The following is a 26260-nucleotide window of genomic DNA, read 5'->3' as shown; positions in this document are numbered from 1 at the left end:
TAGACCAGATAGTAAGTGAAGCACCACCATGGCTTAACCATTAAGTGGTGAATGAACTTTACGCACTCACTAGAACGTTCTGGAACAAACTGTGTCGAGAGACGTCACTGACTGTGACGTTAGGAATCAAATGGAACACTGCTCCATGCAGATGACGACATGGCAATTATTTAGATCAGTCATAGCCGATCTGTGACTAACTTGTCAAAGCAATAACTGAACAAAGAATTAACTGAACAAAGCAATAACTGAACATACTCATATAAACACAAGTACTGTGTCAAATAATACAATTTACAAATCAACACATTCTACACACTAGTACTTACAGCGATACGTAGCGAGGTGTCAGCTGTTGTGGGGACACACACGACACACTGCCCGCGACACAGCAAGAGAGAGAGAGCAGGCTCTGGTCAGATGACTGACCAGGTATGAAATGACCACTCATCATTCACTGTGCCAATTTATGCAAGTTTAGCGGACCGCAAAGTGCGTCACGTGTGCTTGCAAGCAGATCGTCACTAATCACGGAGAATCCGATGACAATTGTGTTTGTTTAAAGGTGTTCAGTGATAGATTTCTAAATGATTACTGAACCGATTTGCATCAGATAAGTTGCAAAAGAAAGAGCTCAACGCCTACTTTATAATGAGTGTAAAATGAAGTGTTGATTACTTAAGATGAATTTATAATCTTAATTTAAGTCACCTGAACAGGGTCAGTTTTAACGAGCTCGTCGCTGAAAATTACAAACTGCGTTAAATCAGTTTCACGTAGGCGAACATAAATGGAATAGATTTAAAGATGGAATTAAGACGATTCTGCCAGTATATAATACTAGTAGTTTACTGATCCGACAAAAGAGTTATTAATTAATTACGGTGGAACAGAAACACAAGTTTCTTCTCAGCCAATGACGTACCGCGACGCGACATTGGTCGAGCTGTGAGCAGGTGTCTGGCGAGGACAAAATGATGTAAGCAGAGTGACGTCACATATTCTGTGCAAGGGTTAGGACAAGAAACGTCGTCTGCTCTGGCTTGTGCGTGAATAGTGTTGGAGCAAGCATAGCGCGCTTGGTCACATATATAATACGTCTTCCTTATGAACACATGAAAAATGGAAGTGCACATGCAGTTTGCAGACTGACAACGAGTATTTTGTTCTTCCGTTCTAGGAAACAGGTAAGGACAGACCGTCCTCTGCAGGATGTACACAATAAAGGTGTGTAAAAATATTTGAATTTTACGTGTGCTGAACTGGTCTTCCTGACTTTGTTTTAATTGATATTTTAACGTTATCTTCCATTTCATTTCTTTTTGTTTCTATTCAATCTTTGGGCTTATGATTATTTTGTCACATTGTCACAATTAAACCATTAATGATTCTGTACCACATTAATACACATTAGTTCTGAGGTAATGTTCACATATGGGTTTTTCTTTTGATATTGGACATTTATTTTCGATCCTCTTCACCTGGTTTTATGAACTGTCGGGAAATCAACCCTGAAACGGTTCCTTTGTGGTCGGTTTGGCTGTAAGCAACATGATCTGATTTCATTTGATTTCACTTTGATACACACTTCTCTACACAAACAAGACAGAGCCATTGAAGGGGATACACTACAAACTTGCGTGCATAATTTACCAGCCATGAAGAAAAGTGCATGCATATTGTCACGAATCAGATCAATCGTAAATTGAACAAATACGACGCAGAGTAACTTGTGCTTTTCGGAACAGGCTAAGACTTCCAACCAGTGCTTTTCGGAGCTTCCCATCACCTTGTTTCACACCTGTATGACAGAGGAGCCGTGGCCTCGTGGTAACGCACCCGTCTAGAATGCCAATGCCCACGGGGTCGAGTCGCATACAAGATCGAGATTTTTACTCCCTCCCACCCCCCTCCACCTCTATTAGACGTTGAGGGGTGGTCTTTCGGATGAACTGATGCCCCGAGCAGAATATAGCGATCATAAAGCAGAACAGTCGCTGATAACAAAAAAGATTGTCCTTGGCTAAATAATGGAAAAAAAATCCACTTAGATAATAAAACAATAGATACTCGCAGACAGACAACAAAGAACAAACAAACAAAAATGGTTGGTGCAGTAATGAGACGACGCGCTCTCCCTGGGGAGAGTAACACAAACTTCATAAAGAGAGATATCTGTTGTGAAATATAAATAAATAAGAAAGTAATGCAACACGATATCTGCAGGTGCATAAATGAGTGCAGAGAGACTCACCCATAAACTTCCTTTCAATCAATTAAAGTAAGACACCACAGACCCTGCTGCAGTTTGCATTTCGCATGGTATCTGACCCTCCTGGGGTCTCGTTTAGATCAGGAGGGAATAAACATCTCAAATCTCTCAAAACATCAGTGATAAGACAGGCCTAATCAGCCCCATCGCACACGTGCAACAAATTAATCACCCCATATACTTTACACCCGGACAAGGTAATAGTTCATGACCCCTGCCCCATTTAAGAACCTTGTGAAATCAATAGGGGTGGGTTGCATGAGCGAACGTAGCAGGGCTAAGTTTGCTTATCGTTACGAACGTTCCTAACTCCACGGTAAATTCCATGTACTTAGGAACGTTCTTAACTCTAAGCACACTTAGCGCTGCAAAGATCACCTCATGCAATCTGGAATAGGAGCCAGTTGCACTGCTCGGACGGAATAGCCTAGTATGGTCGTAACCCGCTACCAACTGTGTGCAGTATGGAACTGACCAATGGCGTAGTTCGGTCAACGTAGGCATTGAGTCACGTGTAACTGTCAAAAAGTTAGAACCAAGTAATGTAACTGGCACCTATAGGCCTTTAGCATTCGCACTCAAGGGCTTGGTTAGTCGTTCACAGGCTCACTTTGTTTTGTTTGTTTGGCCACATGCGGCCAATGTCAAACTCTTACGTTTTGGGGAGAAGCAGTTGTTGCACAGCCAATTCATTTTGGACTTTTGGCAGCTGCTGCATAAACGTCAGAAGAACCGCCCTGATTGGAGAATGAAGATTGACGTAAGGTTCCGGGTTTCATGCGAGCTCCCAACCCCCAATCCCTCTATTTACCCCCTTGACGCATCAAGAACGCATCGAGAATGACATAACATGATGTAATGTGATATGACATAATATGATGTGATATGTGTGTGTGTGTGTGTGTGTGTGTGTGTGTGTGTGTGTGTGTGTGCGTCTATATGTGTGTGTATATATATAGAGACAAACTCTAAGCGCTTCACAAACACGAAAGCATTTGCACAACAGGCTGCCTACATGGGTACAGCCGACTGGCAACTGCCATTGGGCACTCGTCATTCGTTTCCTGTGTCATTCAGTCATCACGTAGTACACACACATTCATACAGACATGGAACATTTTATGTGTATGGCTGTTTTCTTTTGTGAAAAATAAACTTTGATATTTGAGTATTCCAGTGCTCGTTATTTGATCGAAGTACACTCAGTAACACACTTGAATAGTTTTCAAGATTCTCCCCCCCCCCCTTCCCCCGTCAATCATTGTGCATGGAACAAATAAACAATAAATGATAATCATTCATTTTGGAATTCATATTGGCAAAATGAAAGACAGACAGACAGACAGACAGACAGAAAGAGACAGAGAGAAGACAGTCAGACAGATATAGCGAGACAGTCAGATACAAACAGACATGATTTAACAAACCCCAAAACAGAAAAAAGCAAAAAAACTTTGCCTTTTGTCAACGAACCCGCGATAAACGTAAACAAAATAAGTTTTTTATGGGTATGGGAACGACAACCAAAACACATAAACAGCCGTAAACGATTCTACTTGTCAGAGTTGCTTCAAACTTAAACTATATTTTAGCACCTCGAATATCAAACAGGGATGATCAGAAATCAGGTTAAATCAAGGCTGACCACGAATATGAAAACATATTGCTAGACATTGGGCACGACATAAACATGACATAAATATACTCAATATTGCAGGACGTTTATTTATCCACGTGCAAAGAGCTCAGACACACAGCCACTAGGATAGGAGTCTGAAATAAACCAAAAGCTCACAAATCCTTTATTAGAAGTGCCCCCAGACCTTTCCAGCCCGGAGAAAAAAAAGATAAAAAAAGATGAATAAATAAAGCAAAATGTGGAGTGCTTAATGTTCCTGATCTGTTTTATTCATCAGAGATGGAAGAGTTCCAGGGAAAGTTTTGTATGACTTTGAGCATAACCGTGGGCTGTGAATGAAAACGTCGATGTAAGGAGGAACGGGTGGGTGGGTGAGTGGGTTGGGGGTGAATGTTGGATGGCGGGTTGGGGGTGGGGGTGGGGACGAGCGGGGTGGGCTGATTTGACGATTCTGATCATGATTGATAAGTTGGGTCACCTCAGGGTCATAGTATTGACGTTGGAAAAAATATCCCTTCAGAAAAAGTCCCTGAAAACATTCTCTATATATAGCGCGGAGGGTTTTTGAGACCCGCATCTGCCTCTCTCTCTCACACGAGGAGACCTCAGGCATGCACTGATCGAGAGACTCCATTCACACACATCGACTTGAATCTGATGGGATCTCATGGGATTGTATTTTAAGAGAAAACAAAAATAAAAAAAAGCAAACAGAACTAACTCTTGCGCGTGCGCGCAAATACACACACACGCGCGCGCATGCATGTGTGCGCACGACGTACACCCACACACACGCGCGCACACACACACACACGCACACGTATGTGTGCGCACGCCGTAAACTCACAACCACGCGCGCGCACACACACACACACGCATGTGTGCGTACACGCACACCGTAGACTCACACACACACGCGCACACACACATACTCACACACAGACACATACATGTATACAGACAGACAGGCAGATAGACAGACAGGCACGGATTAACAGACAACAGGCAGACAGGCGCGTTGTGTAGGTGCACGCGTGTTCACGCGATCATCTACGTCGTGCAGCGCACTCATCAGACATACCATTAATAATACAATCCACGACGCGAACAGCTTGAGGACGAAACACCATCACGCAGTCTTTGTTTTACCTGTGGATTATTCAGCAGTACGTCAACTGTTCCCCGCATTGTGGGTCCCATGGTGTAATGGTTAGCACTCTGGACTTTGAATCCAGCGATCCGAGTTCAAATCTCGGTGGGACCTTTTTTTTTATTGTTTGTTTGTTTTTACTACTGCTATTACTACTACCACTTCTTTCTTCTTTCTTTTTTCCATTCTTTCTTTTTTTCTTTCTTCTTCTTCTTCCGGGATTTTACGTGCATGGCTTTTTTTTTTCTTTTCTTTCTAATTCCGCCGTTTTTTGGTAACATCAATCCTCCAGTTGAAGTTCATGCTGGGTATTTTCGTGTTTCCAAAACCCACCGACCGCTATTTACAGGATCTTCAACATGCATAATTCATCTTGTGCATGCGGGATTAAGGCACTGGCAGGAATGCACAAACAATGGCTAATGAAATGGGAATTTTTTTAATGAGTTAACAATCGATGTCGGAATTCGAATCACGGACCTCAGGCAAGCTGGGCTTGGAAATCCAAAGTTCTGGCCACATCATCGATGCACATGTCTTCTGACATATATTTTTTAAGATCGGCAAAATCAGCAACTTCTGAACAACATGTAGTACAAGAGTATTCACTCTGCTATTATCACGGAAAGCAATGACTGACAAACAAACACCCATAAAACAACTTTTATAAGCGTCCGGCCAGAAGAAAGAGAGTATATTTTGTGATCATTCAAAAAACAAAACAAAAAAGACAGAAACAAAAGAACACACGAACAAACGGGCCACAAGTTGATTACAACAAATTAACTTTAAATCAAATCGTCAGTTTCGTTGATTATATTAATTTAACTATAAAAATTTGCAATAAAGTATAAACGCTTTACCGTGTTGATTTTTTCTCTCAGCATAATGGTAACTCCTGTATTTAAAAAAAAAGAAAAAAAGAGTGCTTTGCGATGTTGATGATGTTGTTGTTGTTTGTTTGTTTTCAGCAGACTATTCGCCTTCATTTGAATGATCAACCACTAAACAGAAACAAAAACAATTCCTGGTTATTTTTGGACAAGTCATCTCGAGGATACCTAAGACAGGAAAAAACACTGCTGTTTTGCTTTCTGTGGTTCTGAAATATCTCAGAATCGATGAGGTTTGCTGTGAAATGTGTGTGTGTGTGTGTGTGTGTGTGTGTGTGTGTGTGTGTGTGTGTGTGTGTGAGAGAGTTTTCTGTGTGTGTGTGTGTGTGTGTGCGTGCGTGCGTGCGTGTGTGTGTGTGTCCATTTGCGGACGTGTGGAAGCACAAACAGAACTTACTTCAGCCGTGATAACAGTGAAAACAGCGAAGTAAGTGAGAGGGGCTGCTGTCGTTGGCTTTTGCTCAATGGCAGGGAGGGAGATGGGAAGAGGGAGAGGGAGGAGGAGAAGGAGGGAGGGCTGGGTGGGTGGGGGAATGAGGTGGATGAAGGAAGAGGGTTTGGGGTGTGTCTAGGGAGAGAGGAGTAGGATGTGTGTGGGGGTGGGGTGGTGGGGTGGGGGTCGGGTGGATTGAAAAGGTGTCTGGGAGTTTAGCGATGATCTCTGTCGACTTTTAGAGCCAGCAGGGGCTGCTGTGGGGAGGATGGAAGAGGGTGCGGGTAATCAATTACAGCCCATCAGTTTTTCTGTTGTGGTCGTGTGTGTGCGGTTTATTTATTTATTTATCTATCTGTTTATTTTTACGATCTGTTGGATTGTCAATGAGGCGTGTATTGTTATTGTTTTCCTTCTTTGTCTTTTTATTTATTTATATAAACTGCACTTTATCAATCATTTTGTCCTCTCTCTCTCTCTCTCTGTGTTCCTCCCTCCCTCCCCCACCCCCAACACACTCACTGTATTCAAAACATTCAGAAAGAAAATTAAAGTACAATCCCTCCCCCCTTGTCCCCTACACACACACACACACACACACACACACACACACACACCTCCCCAATAACGTTTTACGTGCTCGAGTTTTTAAAACCAGCAATCGTGCAATCGGACGTTCATGCCTCTTGTTTCAGAGACCCTATCCAAAAGGAAATCTCAGTCATCTCTTATGCCATTGAAAGAAACCTGTGGGGGAAAAACATCGCTGAAGATCGTGCTAGCTGGAGATAACTGACTGTGAGAGAGAGGGGATCAACTGAACTGAAAGAGAAGCGAAACACGGATTAACAAGAAACGAGGTGGGCTGGAGGAAAGCACATCTTGTCGATCCAGCTTTCCATCAACTTGCCGACGATCCTTGGGCTTCAAAAGAATTGGATTGTTCAGCTGTGCAGTTCAGTTTCTGTTCCACTTTGTTTCACCTTCAAGGAGATGTCAAAGCGTGCAGGCGTATCCATACATGCTACACCACATCTGCTTTAAAAATGGGGGCGTGGGGGTGGGGTGGGAGGAATGCGGAGGGTGCAGCAGATGCCTGAACTTCATTTCATTTTCAGTTTCTTCTCAAGATGGCATCACTGTGTTCGGACAAATTCATATCCGCTACACCACATCTGATAGGCAGATAGATGCTTGACCAGCAGCATAACCCAACGCGCTTAGTCAGGCCTTGAGTGCATGCATCGAATGTTTGTGTACCTGTCAGAGCAGATTTCTTCTACTGAATTTTGGCAGAGGACAACACTCTCGTTGCTATGGATTCCTCTGCAGTGACCCAAGTGCGTGCTACACACGGGACCTCGGTGTATCATCTCATCAGAATGACTAGACACTCCGTTTGATTTTCCAGTCAAACTAAGGAGAAAGGGCGAGAGCTGGATTCGAACCCAGACCCTCACGGACTCTGAATTGGCAGATGGGCGTCTTAACCATTGAGCCACCTTCTTGAACTTTGCATGAACCAAACGCTACGCTGGTCAGGCAATGAGAGCCTACCCTAGGTCTGTGTGAAACCCCCCCCCCCCAAACAAACAAGCAAAAAACACACACCAATATATATGAAATGAATTTACCAAAGAAAATAACAAATAAGTGAATACATTAAAATATAATCAAACAATGAAGGAAAAGTAGACAACAAATGATTGGAACAGAATAAGAAAAAGACGGCCCATGTTCAGCGAACTTTACACACCCACACACGAGCGCATACGCACACAAGCATACACACACACACACACACACACACACACACACACACACACACACACACATTCTCTGTCTGTCTGTCTGTCTCTCTGTGTACACACACGTACACACAAATACTCACACACACAAACACGCACGTACCCAACCCCCCTCCGCCACACACAATCAACGTACACGTATACATACACACGCTGCCCAAGCACCATGGTGCAAAAACCAGCAGGCGCATATCCATTGTCTTGTGAGACAGACTGATGCCACTAGTGTGTGTGTGTGTGTGTGTGTGTGTGTGTGTGTGTGTGTGTGTGTGTGTGTGTTTACAAAAGAAAAGAAAAACAAAACAAGCATGTATCTGTCAATCGGTCGGACTGCCTATCTATGTATATATCTTTCTATCTATCTATCTGTCTGTATATCTATCTATCTATCTATCTATCAATCTATCTCTATCAATCTATCTCTATCTATCTATCCATTCAAACAGGCCAGTCAATCAGTCTATCTCTCTCTCTAATATATGTATATATTCTCTCTATACACACATCTCTCTCTCTCTCTCTCTCTCTCTCTCTCTCTATATATATATATAGATAGATATATGCGCACTGGTGCAAACGTGCACCCGTGTGTTCATATTTGAACTCGTGTATCGATTGTACATTGTACAGTACGTGCTCACGTGTATGCATTCAGCTAGCTGTATATGTATATACGTCAATCGCCCTGTTCCGGAGGAAGAGGAGAAGAAAGAAAGGAACTGGGGATGGGAGGTGCAAGGGGGGGTGTGAGGGTGGAGGTAAGGAGGAATGTGGTGGTAACTGTCTGGAACATTCAGAGGAAAAAAACACCACAAAAAAACAGAACGGCTGCAGGCCATGACACAAGTTCACCACCCTGGAACAGACAACAAACAAAAACCGGACGACTGCACTGTTGCCTTTGGCCTAGAGTCAGTGACAGGGGGGGCAGGGGTAGGGGGGCAGAAGAGGGGGCTGGGGGCTGGTGCCTGGTAGGGAGGGGTGTGAAGGGAGGTTTGGGGGAGAGGGGTGGTACAAGTGTGTGAAGGGAGTTGGGGGAAGGAAGGAAGGAAGGGTGTTTAGATGTCTGGAAGTGACGGGATCGACCGAAACAATCGAGACCTTCTCACCAGTGAGGCCCTACAGCATCGCGAACTAACTTGACCTTAAAGGGCAGCCAGCCAATTGGTTGTTAAACTCTTGGCGTCGACCTCTGCCATTCTTTTCAGTCAGGGGGCGGCAACTTGGCTTGTATACAGCCCTTCAGTTGTCGTTCAGTGGTTTTTATGATTTTATTATTATTATTTTTTTTATACTTTCAAATACTTTTTAATATAGTTGTTTCATTTTTTTAACTATTGAATATTTTTATAGCTGTTTCTTTGTTTTTTCTTCGATTGCTTGCCTTTGTTTCCTTCTTTCTTCTTCTTCCCCCCCCCCCCCCCCGGCGCCCACCCCCCACCCCGGCTCCCCCCCCCCTGTCCGTTCTGTTTAACCGCTTGTCTTATCTTATTTTGCCTTGTCTGTTTCTTTCTTTCTTTCTTTCCATACACGTTTTATTTTCTTTTTGCAGTATAATTATTTCTTTTTTGTTTCGTTTTTTTTTTCAGTTCTGCTTTTCATCCCAAATGATCATCTCCCTCTGTCTCTGTCATTGTCTCTGTTTCTCTCTGTCCTTTTGTCTTTGTTTGTCTGTCTGTCTGTCTGTCTGTCTCTCTCTCTCTCTGCCTGTCTCTGTCTACGTCTCTCTCTGTGTTCCCTCCCCATGTCTTTCTCACCGTCCATTCTACTGAACGTAAATGGGATATATTGATTTTCAACTGAAACGTTTAGTCGAGTGCATCGCAGACGTCTAGAGTGTAGACTCTGACAAGAATATGAACTCTCTCTCTCTCTCCCTCTGGCTCTGATTTTATCATTTCCATGCAATACCAATGCAATCCCACACACAACGGTTAGTCAGGAATCTCGAAAAGGAAAGAAACAAGGTGGAAGGAAGAATGGAGCGGAGGAGGGTAGGGGGGAACCTGCAAAATAAAGTTATGAATATTACACGAAGTGATTTTTATTTTCCCGGAACACTTTAAGATTCCAACCCTAGTCCTCGCCAATAAAAGAAAACCCCGATAAACAACAGTAGTAGCAGAAGGGGTACAATCAGCCGCTGTGAAAACCTTGTAGAAGTGATACCAGTACTAAGTACCGGGAGGATCATAAACCATCCGCCTGTTTGGTCGCCACTAAAGCACACTTATTCCGAACATGGTAATTTCTGCTTTGCTTCTTAAACTATACTTACGAACCACTGCAATTCTATTCTTCTAAATCGTACTCAGCTGGATATCCAAACTTTGTCCATAACTCTCAATGCAAAGTACACACACCCATAAGTTATACGGAGCTAAGCCAAACCATCCTAACCCGACCCAACCAAATCGTCGTGGTATACCTTGCATTCCAGATTATTCACAGTAAATCAGCAGCCATCAGGCGATCCGAAAGATAAACCGAGATCTGTCCAATCTCATTAAACTTAAATGTATACTCAACCGTAAACCACCCCTCACTAACATTCGCAGCACACCAAGAAGTTGTCTTTCTTTATCTCTCTCAGTGGACTTGCATGACAAGTACCAGCCAATCAAAGTGATTGTTTCTCTGGCTCATGTTGCCGCTGTGTGTGTCTTAGTATCGTCTCAAGTGGGGATTAAGGGTAATAATGCTAACTGCCGTCAAAAAGGCAAATCAGAGTCGTGCCTTCTCGCTTCAAACATTGGCTAAGTCATATGCGACTGGCTAGTCTAGTCAAGTTGAATCAAGTCGTTTGTTGTCCGACGTACCGTAAATACAGTTCATTTTTTATATTGTATTGTATTGTGTTACTCTGCAAACTTTACACACCCATGAACTGAGCTAAGTTAATACATCCTTGCCTACACTAACCAAGCGTATCGTATTGTATACTCGTCAAAACCGATTTCTCAAACGGAAACTCCTGGCTGTTGTTTCGGGCGCTGATATTGTTGTTATTTTTGTGTGTATTTTGTCAAAGACCATGATTAAAAATAAGAAGAAAACGATTAGGAAAAAATTAACAAAAACAGAAAAACAACGAAAAATCATCGATACATTGTGTATTGTAAGACAAACGGTAAACTAAGCTTGCCAAAGCAAGTGGACTACAAGCAATCGCTCCATGAAAAAAGACCTACACAAACACAATTGGCGGGAGTGGGTCTATCCAGTCCCCAAACATATGAAAACAACACTCCATTGTCGGCTGGCCTTCCTAGTGGCTGTGCCGTAACTCTTGTTTTTTCATCCGCTTCCATTTGGACCAGCGCAGACCACGTTTATGTGTCTGGATATAGTGACGTTTATGTGGATACGTTTTGCTATGTGGAGATTTGATTTGTCTGCTTCATAGAGCAGCCGTGATTCATGTTCTCTGTGCTAGGGGTTCTTTCTACTTAAGTTAGTGGGGTTAAGGTATTGGCCGTGTGTGTGTGTGTGTGTGTGTGTGTGTGTGTGTGTGTGTGTGGATTGGGAAGGTAGGGGGAACTGGTGGTGCGTAAGGACTGAGGAGAGGGGTCGGGGGATATGCCTCTGTCTGTCTGTCTGTGTGTGTGTGTGTGTGTGTGTGTGTGTGTGTGTGCGTGCATGTGTATCTGTATGCATGCGCGTGAAGTATGTGCAGTGCTGTGCTGTGCTGTGTTGTGCTATGCTATACTAAGCTGTGCTGTACTGTACTGTATATTTTACAGTGCTATGTTGTGCTGTGCTGTTCTGTACTGTACTGTGCTGCGCTGCGCTGCGCTGTGTTTTGCCTTGTTGTTCTGTACTGTACTGTACTGTACTGTACTGTACTGTACTGTACCGTGCTATGTTGTGCTGTGCTGTTCTGCACTGTACTATACTGTACTATGTTATATTGTGCTGTTCTGTACTGTACTGTACTGTGCTGTGCTTTGCCTGGTTGTTCTGTGCTGCTCTGTACTCACCTGTGCTGCGCTGTACTGTGCTGTACTCTACCCTACTCTCCTGTGCTGTTTCATACCGAACTGTATTGTGCTGTGCTGTAATCTACTGTATTGCGTTGTAGTCTATTGTATTATTCTGCGCTGTACTGCTCTACGCTTTAACCCGAACGTTTGTTAAAAACAACAACATCCAAAAACATGGACGATGCTGAAATGTGAGGCAGTTAAGGGCTATGTTTAAGGCAGGCCAAGGATTTTTTTCTCTTTAAGGTGTGACCAAACAATCCTTTACAACTAACCATTGCTACATAGGAATTTTTTCAAACATTTTTTTTATTTTTTATCAAACAATATATTATTTAATCGCTTCTACTTTTCAAGTGGTCTTTGGATAGTGAAACCAAACGAAACCCAATTTTGAAGTTAACGAGTGTAAAACACAGCATCCGTATCTAACTGAATCCAGTGACAGATTGCGTCAACTGTATACAATCCATAAAAAAGTGCCAGAAACACTGTGTGACGAAAGACATTTGTCAGTGTCAATGGTGCCATCGTTCTTCAACGACACTCACCCCTCAGAAAAAAGAAAGAACTGCGAGACGCAAAAAGAAAATAAAACAAACAAAAAAAGATCTATCAGGTAAGTCGTGCCAAAACTTAAACTGCCATCTGCACATTTAGATTAGTCAACACGTGCAACCCTTCGGTTGGTTTTACAAAAACGAGCGTTGTCAGCATTCCTCCCCAGGACTCGAACAGCTCAACCTTCACCATACCAACACTCAAGCTCCGGACAACTTGACCATTTGGGCGTCCTTAAACTCTACTCTCAAGGCCCAAAGCTATGCTTGTATCACAAACTGACACAAGCTTACATCTGGGCCAACAGCAAAGTGTAAGCTGTATGATCAATAGTTTCTCCATTACAATGGGAAGTCATCTACAGCTTAGTCTTTTGTGAAGTACTATGATTCTCAAAGTAGGAGATTGCACTGGCTCTTAGTGCTGCAACCTTGGAGGCTAGTTGGCCTTTGGGAACCATCCCAAGGTTGACTGTCCTAAAACCCTCATGGCCGAGAGAGTGGGGATGTAACTTGGGCAAGACACTGTCCACCGTAATCAATTTCTAGTCGGGACAGCAGTTGCCTACTCTGCTGTTCTGGTGGCTATAGTCAGACACCACTATCATACACAAACTCTACTCTGGGCTACTGCATAGCTCCATCCCGAAAATGTGGAATGGATGTGTAAATGACAGGTTAAATCAGGAATCACATGCATTCACACACACACACACACACACACACACACACACACACACACACACACACACACACACGCTAAATGAGATTTACAGACGAATATATTTTCTAAAAATTCAAAATAATATCTATAAATCATCATCATTATTATCACCATCATCATCGTTAACGTCATCAGCAGCAGCATCACGATTATGAAGAAGGTAAAGAGTAGCGATTGAGTGCATGCTCTCGAAATCTGGTTAAAAGTCGACGCACCGGCGCAGATAGATATAACCAACAAATGATCGAGGCGACAAGAAATACCCGGTGCACGCACGTGAGCATGCACTCACACACACACACACACACACACACACACACACACATATATATATATATATATATATATATATCTAGAGAGAGAGAGAGAGAGAGAGAGAGAGAGAGAGAGAGAGAGAGCACGGAACCAGTTGAACGTAATGAGAAATGCATGTTCATAATTTCACGCAGTTTAACATTATGACGCCATTATTCAAAACTTTCATCAACATTTCGATCATTCACTTCTGTTACACATTCCAACCAATAATGAAAGGCTGGCTTTTTTAATAATGAAGTTTTATTGAACGCTGTCAATGCATAACTATGTTCATGAGCACGAGAATCAATCTTTCAGTGAAGTGTTTTTGAAACTGCGTCAAACCAAACACTTCCCTACACAAACAAGAAAGAAACAAAAAAATTGTCCACACTTCTCGAAAATAAACTAAAAGGTTTCCCGTGTTTCATACATTTTAGCGAAAGTTAAGATAAGCTGTTGAATAAAGAAACAAAGGAGAAAGTAAAGAAAAGCTTCAAGCTTCCATTGAAATACAAGACAATGAAGACAGGATAATGATCATTATTGTTATTTGATGATGCACAGTCATCAAAACCCCTAATACAGTCTCCTTGTCTTCTCGTTTTTTCCCCTTAAATAAAGATTACTTTTTTGTCAGGAATTGCATGTCCTGTGGCGCCAATTTGTTTCTCTCCCCCCGCATTCCGCCTACCTCCCTTCTGTCGTCGAATCAATTTTTTTTTTTTTTTTATCCTTTTCTTTATGAGGCTTTTCATGCTACTCTTGTTTGGATGCTGTGCAAGAGAGGTTTTCAGTAAGTTAAATTTGCCCCAGGATTTTTTTCACCCCTGCTAATTGAAAGCACCAGAAAGCCTTGATATATTCTCTGTGTGGTTAATGAAAATTGCTTAACCCCCCCCCCCCCCCCCCCCCACACCACACCCCCCCCCCCCCCCCCCCAAAAAAAAAGAAAAAAGAAAGGGACACACACACACACACACACACGCACACGCGCGCGCACGCACGCACGCACGCACACACACACGCACAAACACACACACATACACACACGCGCGCGCACCTCTATCGTAACCTTATCTATGGTCCTTAACATCTGTGGAATAATTAAAGAGAAGCAGACAGAAGTTGTTGACTGACAAAGAACGCAATATTAACCGATTACACACGGCGAGGGAAATATTTCAAAACGCGTAAACCAATACTTCATAAGTATTACATGACTCTTGAACAGCAGTGGCGACGGGTGCAAGAACCGAGTGATCAAAAAGGCGCACTTTCAATATAAGGGTCCTGGTTTCGATTCCCGGTCAGGGCACCTGGTGGGTAAAAGGGTGGAGATTTTTTCCCGATCTCCCAGGTCAACAACATTTTTAATGTGTAACACCGTCTAGGACCTGAACCCCCTTTGTGTGTATTATCCGCATGCAAAAGATCAAGTACGCACGTTAAAGATCCCGCAAGTGTAGTCAGCGTCCCGCGGGTTATGGAAACAAAAACATAGCCGGCATGTAACCCCAAACCCCCCACCCCCACGCGAAAACGAATTATGACTGCCCAACTGGCGCAAGTGGTAAAAACGGTCATACACGTTAAAAGCCCACTCGTGAATACGCGTGAACGAGGGAGTCCCGGCCTACGAACACGCAGATGAAGACGAAGAAAAAGCCAGCAGCGGTGAAAACTTTTGAAGCTGAGTAACAGCCGTGCGTGTCCCTGGATTGCAGTGGAATGGATGCCGCTGGTCTTCAGCCAATCAGAGCCCTACAGCCTGACTGATTTTGTCCACGTCACGTCCGCTCAGCCTCATTGAGCACTTCCGGAATTAGAACTTAACTTGGATCTGGGGAGGGGGCATTCCGTAAAGCTGTGGATTTGCTGGATAGAGGTGTTTTTACCCCCGAATCCCCCCCCCCCTCTCTCTCTCTGTATATATATATATGTCTCTGTCTCTCTGTCTGTGTCACTGTCTGTGTGTTTCTCTCTATTAATTTTGTTTCTTGTCTGTGTCTGTCTGTAGAATAGTTACACTGACCCCCACCCCCCACACCCCCGCCGCTACTATCTCTTTATCCCCCCTTCCATGCTCTCTCTCTCTCTTCCCTCTTGTCTCTGTCTCTATTTAATTACATTGGTAAGAAGAATGAAGAATGAGCAAATAAACAAAAAGTTAAAGAATCTTTTCGATTCAAGAAATTAAGTTCAGCGGAAAGTAAATACAGTAATAAACGAATATGAATATTTTTTTTTTAATGAACTAGATAATTTTTTTTTTTTTTTGGTAATAAAATATATAAATCAGTAAACAAAAAACCGAATGAACCAGATAAATCTATCTGAACAAATAGATAAATAAGTGAACAAAAAATACAATAACAAAAAAAACAAACAAAAAAAACAACAAGCCCCAAACAAACCCGAAACCGTAATGGAGGCAATATCAGGCAGCTCTCTTGAATACTTCTCAGCTGAAAAACGGCAGCTTACAATAAAATTGTGCTTGTGGTGTCGAGCCACACAGTTATCTCCCCTTTTCCTTTCCCAAGGGAACTCTCTCTCTCTCACTGTGTGTGTGTGTGTGTGTGTGTGTGTGTGTGTGTGTTTCTCCTGTCTCTCTCTCTTTTCTCTATCCTGTGTTTCTCTCTTCACACACACACACACACACACAAACAACAACAAACAAACACACACACACACACACACACACACACACACACACACACACACACACACACACACTCACTCACTCACACTCGGCCTCTCTATCTCTCTTTGTCGGTTTCTCTCTCTCTCTCTATTAATGACGTGGAAGGCAAACATTTTCTTAGCCATCGTAAAAACGGCAAAAAGGGGGGAAGAGAGAGAGAGAGAGAGAGAGAGAGAGAGAGAGAGAGAGAGAGAGGAGAGAGAGAGAGAGAGAGAGAGAGAGACAGACAGACAGACAAACAGACAGACAGACAGACAGACAAAGCAGACACAGATGCAGAGACAGAGAGAGAATGATACATAGAAGCTACAGAGGATGAAAGAATGAAAGAGAGAAGGAAAATATTAACCAGACCAATAAATCAGGACCCCTGGCCACGTCCTTCACACGGCATTCTAGTGAGGCCCATTGTGCTAATCATTGCAATTAGAAGCTTTGTGGCCAGGAGCGAAGGCACTCTTTTTGCCAGACGCCAGAATTATGGGGACAGGTTTGATAATGCACCCTTCAGTCCATCATTTGTTGTTGTTGTTTTGTTGTTGTTGTTTCATTTTGTTTTTTGGCATGTAAAGTAGGACGGTTGTGTGTGTGTGTGTGTGTGTGTGTGTGTGTGTGTGTGTGTGTTTGTGTGTTTGTGTGTGTGCGTGTGTGTTAAGAAACTCAAAGACAGAGAGAGGGACTGGAGAGAAAGATAGAGAAAAAAAAGAAATAAAGAAAGAGTGGGAGAGAGAACGAGAAAGAAAGAAAGAAAGTAAGAGAAAGAGAGAGGGAGAGCGAGAGAGAGACAGACATATGTTAGAAAGAGAGAGACAGAGACAGACAGAGGAAGAATAACAGAGACGATGACATTTCATTAGAAATGAACAATATGTACTAACAAAACCCTGTCTCGCGTGCACCTCGGGGATCAGCTGCATAGCACGAGACATAAATTCAGATCCCCAAAACAGGCGTGGCAAAAGAGGTGGGAAAAGACTGTGCTTAGGTAGCAGAATGACAAAAGCAGAGCGGCTGTCAAAGAAATTCTTTAGAATCGGCAGTTGGAATTGTTCCAGCGCAAGAATGAGAATCTCAACAATTGAGAAATTGGCATATGATTTTGACATTCTATGTCTCCAAGAGACCAGGACAAGTGCAGACAGACCAATACATTTTGAGAATTTCACAGTCTTTCAAAGGAATGAAGGAAGAGGGGTAGCAATCATACTGAACAAAAACCTAAAAAACAAAGTTTCCACCATAAATCTAGAGAAATGGTGTAGCAACTCATGTGAATTAGTGGGGGTGCGTCTTGAAAAACCTGACGGAGTTCACAAAAGCATCGTGCTCATCAATGCCTATGTTCACCCAGGAACCTGCACAAGAAAAGAGGATTGGGCCTTTTTAGAGGAAATAGAGAACGAACTTGGAGACTCAGTCATTATCTGTGAGACCTTAATGCAAGATCGAAGTTATGGGACCAGCGGAATACCAACCCACAAGGACTCGCACTTGAAGAAATGATAGGGGAAATTCTTCTTAGCCCTTTAACAACCACATCCCCAACTCGCCTTGGAACAAGACAAGGGGACAGTGACAGTGTGATCGACGTTGCTCTAACATCTCCAAAATTCAGAGCAGAAATGAATGCAGAGACGCTTCCATACCAAGGCAGCGACCACCTCCCGGTAGTTTTCAGTCTACAGAAACTGTCAGATAAACCCTGTATGAAACTGCGTGATCCATTTCAGTATGAAACCAAAGAGACAACCGTCATCGAAAAATTAAGACGCAGAAGAAAAAAAAGAACGGCACTGAACAGGATGCAAACTATTCAGCCCCCATGGTGGAATACCGACACAGAGAGAGCCTGGATAGAAAAACATGCGGCTGTCAAACTTTGGCAAAAAGAAAAAACAAAACCATCTCCGGACAAAGATACTGAAACAAAAATGAAAGAAAAAACTAAACAGTTTGAAGTCATTGCTCAAGAGGCCAAAAATGACAAGTGGAAACAGTTTTGCGAGGCACTCAGTTATGACACAACATTGACAGAGTTCTGGCAATTGTATCGTCGCATGGAAGGGAAAACGTGCACAACAACAACCCCAGACATGGTAGACACTGACGGAACCAAGCTTAAGACAAACGAAGAAAAAGGATCTGCCCTGCTCAAACGTTTCATACAACAGAGCGATCAAAGAAACTTAGATGAGAAAAAGAAATATGTTGAGGAGTTAAACCAAACCCTTATGCAGACTGGACCTGATGATGACTTGACAATAGATGATCTAAACGAAGCAATAGCTAAATGCAAGAAAGAATCGGCTCCTGGCCCAGACAAAGTTCGCTACTCAGACATCAAGGAGCTATCGGAAGAAGACAGAAGCAAACTTTTCAATCTATATCAAAACAATTTCCACAATGGACATGTGCCGGAGGACTGGACACACAGCTTCTTAAAACCCATACCAAAACCAGGAAAGGACCATCGTCAGGTAAGCGGCTACCGGATCCTAACCATGCAAAACATTGCTGGAAAGCTCATGGAACGCATGATAGCTAGGAAATTTGCAAGGAATCTTGAACACAGGCACATTCTCCCTTCAAATCAAGGTGGTTACAGAACAGGCAAGTCCACATGGGAAAACGCAGCTGCTTTTGCATATGAGGTGTATGAAGGATTTCAAAGAAAAGAAGAAACACTAGCAGTAGCAATCGACCTTGAAGATGCCTACAATAAAGTCCAATTTGCGCACCTCATGGAGCTGCTACTAAGGTATGGAGTAAGTTTGACACTGACAAGATGGATAGCAGCAGCGCTTCAGGAAAGAACCGTCGTCCTACGCCTCGGAGATTGGATGTCTGCACCTTCTGCCACAAGGGTCTCCGCTCTCTCCTGTCCTCTACAATGTCTACACGAAGGGCCTTGCAGACTTAAACAACAATGGAATAGCTCGGGTGCTTACTCTTGCGGATGATGGCCTGGTCTTCAAAACTTCGAAAGATGCTCAGGAAAGAACTAAAGCCGTCCAGAAACAACTAAACAATATTGCTCAATGGTGCAAAGACACAGGATCTTCCATCAATCCATCGAAAGCCCAAACGTTGCTGTGCACCCTCAACAACAAAACCGCGAGCAAATCACCACCTTCTGTGTCATTCGATGGGATTCAAATCGAGAAAACTGAATGCCTACGCTACCTAGGAATACACTTCGACAGGATGCTGACCTTCAGAAAACATACGGAAAATACTGTTCTCAAATGCAAAAAGGGCCTTTCAGTCTTAAGAGCAATGGCAACCAAAGGTATTGAACAACGCCACCTCTTCCTGCTATACCAATCACTCGTCCTCAGTGTGATCGACTACGGACTTGGGCTAACAACACCGTCTCAAAGCAACCTCCTAAAATTAGAAAGAGTACAAAATGAAGCTATGAGGCTGATCCTTGGAACAACAAAAGACACGCCCACAGAAACCATGCGATACCTGCTTGACCTTCCTTCAGTGCAGGCCAGAAACAAGTTAGAACAGGTCAAGACCTACTTCAAAGCATTAGAAAACCCTCAAAACCCACTGCATGACGCAGTCAAAGAACCAAAAGGCAGCCGTCTAGGACGAGGAAGATCATGGATGGGGCAAGCAGAAGACACAATCCAGCTAGTATGCCGACTACAAGACCTGAAAGAAACAAAAGAATGGGAGAAAACCCCGAAAACCTCAACCATCTATTCAACACAGCCATTTCACCCACTCTAGCAAGACATTGTCGGGAATGGCCAGAGGGCAAAACTGATGCGGAAGTGAAGCTACTCATAGAAGAAAACAGTAAAGAAGAGGACATCATCATATACACAGATGGCTCAGTCACCAAAGACCAATCTGGTTGGGGATTCACTGCGAAACAAAATGGAAAAACAATTTGGGAAGAGAATGCTGCCTACAAAGTCACAACCTCCAGCCTAACGATGGAAGCTGAAGCTGCGACACATGCCCTCCAGTGGCTATCGTCCATCCATACGCCCGGAAACCAACATGCCATGATTCTAACCGACTCAATGAACCTCATACAGAAAACTGAAAACGGAATGGGAAGCCCAGAGTGGCATAAGGCAATGCACAACTTTCAGATTAAAAAACTCACATGGTCATACTGCGCGGGACATGCAAGTGTTAAGGGAAATGAGCGAGCTGACAGACTTGCTGGTAACGCAACACCAACGAGCGGCCTACATCTAGGAAAATCGGAAATCCTCAGAAAAGTCAAAGAATATCAAAAAGAACAGGTACAAGGCCATCACACCATCGATCGCCTCAAAGAAATAAAAGCAGAGGGAGGGAGCGGCCGCAAGTCTAACATGAAAGGTAGAGCACGATGCTTTGCATATCAAACAAATATCGGCATCATTTCCAAACCAACATTGCGCAAATTTCTTCAAAACGGAACAGAGTCTCTGTGGGCTTTTCCAAATACAATAGACTGAGCAACACACTAGACGCCACGTTCTTGGCATCAGATATCTTTTCCCATCTCTCTTGCGGCCAATCAGTGGCAGCCTCTGTGCGTGTGTGTATGTGTGTGTTTGTGTGGGTCTGTGCTTTTGAGTGCGTTTGTGCATGCGAGAGAGTGTAAGTGTACACAAGTGTCAGGAGACTTCTGTGCACGTGCGTGCGAGCGCGCGCGCGCGCGCGCGTGTGTGTGTATGTGTGTGTGTGTGTGTGTGTGTGTGTGAGGGGAGGTGGGGGTGCGGGGGGGAGGTGGGGTAGAGGATGAGGTATGTGAGTGTAGGCATGCCTACACTGTGGGAGCAACAGGATATTGGAACGTATATATATATATATATATATATCTTTGTATATATGTGTGTGGGGTTGGGGGTGGGAGATATGGGCGTATGTGTGTGTGCTTGTACAAGTAAGTGTTCATCTCTGTGAGTGTGTGTGTTTGTGTGTGTGTGCCGTGGAAGCGGCGATACGTAGACTAGAAATGAGTGTGTGGAGGAGGGGGGTAGAGGAGGTGCAGGGTAATGTGTGGTGTGTGTGTGTGTGTGTGTGTGTGTTGGAGCTCATGTACGTTTATATGTATTTGACTGTGCTTTCATATCTGTGAAACTGCATGTTTGGTGCATATCTGTTATGCATGTGTGGGTGTATGTGTGAATGTGTGTCTTCATGTTTCACATTTATTTGCTTATTTATCATCATTGTTGTCTTATTTATTTATTTATTTATTTATTATTTATTTTTTTAATTAATTATTTTTTTATATTTAATTATTATTTTATTTTTATTATTATTATCACTACTACCTTTTTCTATATAATAATTATTATTTATGTACTTTTTTTTTCTCAAGGCCTAAGCGCGTTGGGTTACGCTGCTGGTCAGGCATCTGCCTGGCAGATGTGGTGTAGCGTATATGGTTTTGTCCGAACGCAGTGACGCCTCCTTGAGCTACTGAAACTGAAACTGAATGAATGAATCAGATCAGTCGATCAAATTCAGTCCCACACAAAATGAACAGTCGTTCATGTGAATCATTATTTTACAAAATACTGATAGTCAGTCACTGTCGAGAGTAATCGATAAGCTGATTTGACAGGGGGTTAAAGTTATAAAGAGGTTGATACAAAGAGAATTGCAGATAAACAAAAATAAACAAGAAAACAAAGAATAGTAGGAAATATATGAAACGGAAAGAGGAGCACAAAATACACACAACAACAACAACCATACTACTGGTTGTGCTTGATATACAGGCGTGAAGACAACACAGAAACATAGAAAAAAAGGAGGATACAAATAAGAACACCACAAAGCAAACCAAGTTAGAGTAAATCAAATTAAAGAAATAAACTCACATACACAAACACACACACACGCGCGCGCGCACACACACAAACCTTTACATGTGCGCGAATGAAAAGAAAGGAGAAAAAACAAACAAGAAATAAAACCTACAACCCCACCATCCCACAACAACACAAATCCCCCCTCCCCACAGAGTGATATATATCTGGTGAAAGGTGTCAGAAAAGACAGGAGAGAACTGCTGACTGCCACCAGAAAAAAAGAAACCAAAGAAACTGGCTTGGGTCACTACATTGGATCCACGATTCCCTTCCTAATCAGAAATCATCAGACGTAACACCCATTTACTCTATGCTGACCCCCAAAACAAAGAAGTTTTCCCAAAAAACCTGATAATTGCAGCAGACAGACGCCGCAGAAACCTGGGCAGTATGTACAAACCCACTATCCCCAGGCGGTTTGTGGTTCATGGCCCTGAAAACATCCGAGGCTTCTTCAAATGTCAGGCACCTCGCTGTGACACCTGCAGTCATGGCCACTTCACAGACCATGTCATTTCTCCTTGGGATGGAAGGCGTTGGCAGATCAACCAACACCTCTCCTGCACCACGCCAAACTTGGTCTATCTATTGACCTGTAGACTTCACCTGGAGGCACAATATGTGGGATGCTCCTACGATCTTAAGAAAAGATGGGCAAACCACATAAGCGACTGCAAACTGAGGGTACGCACCAAGTGTTCGGTCGCTGCACTGTTTCTTCCACCCCTCACCCTTCTGACGACAACCTCAGCTTTTTAGAGGTGACAGCTTGGAGCAGGTCAACAAAGTGGAGGAGCTGAAAAGAAGAGAACTGTTCTGGATGTGTAACCTTGGGACAGTTTTTGTTGGACTGAACTTGAGAAGCGACATCCACGGGTTTCATTGTGAACTCTGATTCGTGGAGTTGCCAGTCCGGTTTGTCGTGGTGGTGGTTACACACGATCACTGAGATACAGAGAGTGAGAGTGAGAGTGAAAAAGAGTGAGGTGTACATATACAATTGAACGAACATTTAGAACATGATAACTTTACGTAGTAGAAGACGTCATGTAAGGTCAGAAAGATGACGTAAAAAATAGCATTACGTCACCTATTATAAGTGTAATCTGTGACCAAGCTGCCGGGTGGCAGCGAAAATTCAGATTTTATTTTTTTGTTTAACAAAATAGGTGTTGTTTTTCAACTTTGTTATATATATATATATATATATATATATATATATATATATATATACAGAGAGAGATAGAGAGTGAGCTAGAGAGAGAGAGACGCACGCACGCACGCTCACACATACAGAGAGAGAGAGAGACGCATGCACACACGCACACACATACACACGACACCACACACACCCACACGCTCACACCCACCACTCACCCCACACCCATCCACACGTCCCCCCACACCCCTCACAATCCACACCCCCCCCCCTCCCCACACACACACACACACACACACCTTTCTTCTCCACCTCCTCCTGCCCCTCACTCACTCACTCACTTACCTTGCAGGTAGCGGATCATGACACACATGGCCGCCCCGAAGACGAAGTTCCGCATCAGCAGGGGGATGATGGTGAAGGGCATGCAGAACACTGCCAGAAGGAGGTCGGACACGGCCAGGTTCAGCAGGAACACGTTGGTCACTGTCCTCATCTTCTTGTTCTGCACCAGGGTCACCATCACCAGCACGTTGCCCACCACCGACAGCAGGAAGATGAGGATGTACACTGGGATCTGAATCTGCATCCCAATAGGAGGTCCCCTTCCCCTTCCCCCTCCGCCTCCAGCACGAGGATGGGGCGGGGCCATTGGGAAGGAGCTGTTGTTGGTGATGGTGTTGTTGTTGTTGTTGGTGGTGGTGTTGTAGAGGGTAGCGAGTATGTTGTTGTTGTTGTCGTTGTTGTCGTCCAGGAAGTGGGTTGTGGTGGTGCTCATCAACAGGTCCAGGGTCAGGTTGGTGATGGTGGGGAGGGAGGAGGAGGGAAAGGAGGAAAGGGAGAAGGAGGAGGATAATCCGGCCATCTTCGATGGGATGTGTTTGATCTGATCTCTCTCTTTCTCTCTCTCTTTTTCGCCTCTGTGTGTGTGTGTGTGTGTGTGTGTGTGTGTGTGTGTGTGTGTGTGTGTGTGTGTGTGTGTGTGTTTGTGGATGATCTTTAATTCAGTACGTCTGAGTCTACCTCTGGTAAACTAATCAAACAATGCTGAACACAACTTTGCCTGCACAACTTTACGTAATCTTCTAGACAAAATGAGTTTAAAGTAGGAATACGACTAAAAAAAAAGTTCAAAGTATCTTAGCTCACGTTCAAAACCGCTTCCAAGTGCTCACGCTTGTAATATGTATCGATTACAGAAAATTATTTTTATCAATAAAGTTTGTGTCCTCACTCTAAAAGAGAAAATAAACGATGGTTTTCAACATGGACAGTGTTCAAAATTTGTACTACAAAACTGTAAATCAAAGTCCCTTGCCAGAGAGCACAGTACATGAGACACAAAGTGTCAGCCTTAGTTGGGAATAAGCCAAGTATAATCAAGAACGGTTTCTTTCTTTCTGCTGTTTTCGGCTCTGGAAATATCGTTTAAGTTGTCACCGTTGTCGTCGCTGTTGTTGTAATCCAAAGTCTGGATATGAAAACAAAAATCAATACCACACTGTTTGGCATTAGATATTGTTCATCTTTTCAGGCAAATCGGAAACAGATTTACTGTCTTTCCAGTTTGATGCTACTAATGTGAGCTATACTGTGTGGGTGATGGAATCCCTCTGCGATTCTGCCGACTTGAAATAATGATACCTTCCCCGATCGCTGTGTCCACAAAACAGAATGTGTCCAATATCTCCTCTTGACAACAGGCAATGAATATAGCACAGTCCTCTTGAAGATACGTTGAAGAATATAACACACCCTCTGTATATCTTGAAAATACAACACACCAACTAAAGTGGTAAACCTTTGCTTCGTCACTGGCGCTCCAAAAAACTGGAGCAAACAATGTCTACAGTTTTCTAAAAGGTAATTGGTCCAGCAGTCTTCGGGATCGATTACGATTCAGTTCAGAGTACCGCTGTTTCCTGAAATATTTGACAATGCTGCTCAGGTTTCATTCAATGACTACAATTAAAAGATATCTGAGGATCCGCCACTCTTCAGTACCTTTACATTAGATCTAGCTTCATCATTAATATTCAACACTGTTGACAGCAGGGTTGAACATATATCCAGCCAGCTTTTAATGTCCTTCACACATACAGCCCACAGCTTTTATGTTTCACGCCTATTGCTGTGCAGCCCAATGTTATGTCAGAGTTTATTTCTCCTGACGACAGCTGAAGCGCTGCTGGCTTTTTTCCCCTTTCACCGTGTAATTACCAGTCTTGCCTTTGAAGGAACAGCTGAGAGCATTTCATTGTACAGTTCAACTTTTTTTCTTCTTTTTTTTTCTTTTTTTTTGTGTCAGTTTTCAGTGCAATTCACATCACAGCTTTGGGTTTCGACACAGTGGTAACTTTTCAACTTTCACAAGTTGATAGATTTCTGCCCGCATTTGGAACACTTGACATAAAATAGTGCTTAGTTTTCTGCCAAATTTTGACACGTTTCACAGCAGAACCACTGAAAGCAGAACGGCAGTGTGTTTCCTGTCGTCTGTATCCTTGAGACGACAATTCCAAAATTCACCACTATTTGTTGTTGTTGATCAATCATTCAAATGAAGCCGAACAGTCTGAGCTGAAAAAGAAAAATTCACATCGTAAGGTACTCATTTTTTAAACACACAATTTACCATGGCTGTTACTGATAATAAATTAGTGCAATCAATGAAATCAAAGATTTGCTTTCAAGCTAATTACTTTTGTTATAATCAATTTGCGCCCGCTTGTTCGTGGATTTTTGTTGTTGTTGTTGTTGACAAACGACCACAAACACAGATAATAAACTCTTCCTGTACA

The 26260-nt window shown here is 43.2% G+C and overlaps 1 protein-coding gene and 1 non-coding gene across 3 annotated transcripts in view; one reads left to right on the top strand and one right to left on the bottom strand.

Annotated features, from left to right (window-relative positions):
* LOC143283774 (cholecystokinin receptor type A-like) overlaps positions 1-26260 on the bottom strand; it is a 202500-nt gene that overhangs the window by 157124 nt on the left and 19116 nt on the right. For both annotated transcript variants that reach the window (XM_076590126.1, XM_076590125.1), the window contains exon 2: positions 23805-26039. In XM_076590126.1, the coding sequence (XP_076446241.1) occupies positions 23805-24324 (520 nt within the window). In that variant the 5' untranslated portion in view covers positions 24325-26039. The remainder of the gene's footprint in view (positions 1-23804; positions 26040-26260) is intronic.
* On the top strand, positions 5104-5175 carry Trnaq-uug (transfer RNA glutamine (anticodon UUG)). Its single transcript has one exon. It is a non-coding gene; the product is annotated as a tRNA-Gln (tRNA).

The sequence above is a fragment of the Babylonia areolata genome, chromosome 7, assembly GCF_041734735.1.
Source record: "Babylonia areolata isolate BAREFJ2019XMU chromosome 7, ASM4173473v1, whole genome shotgun sequence".
NCBI classification, from domain to species: Eukaryota; Metazoa; Mollusca; class Gastropoda; order Neogastropoda; family Buccinidae; genus Babylonia; species Babylonia areolata.
The sequence above is the reverse complement of the archived record's forward strand: the minus strand, read 5'-3'. Positions and strand labels throughout refer to the sequence as shown.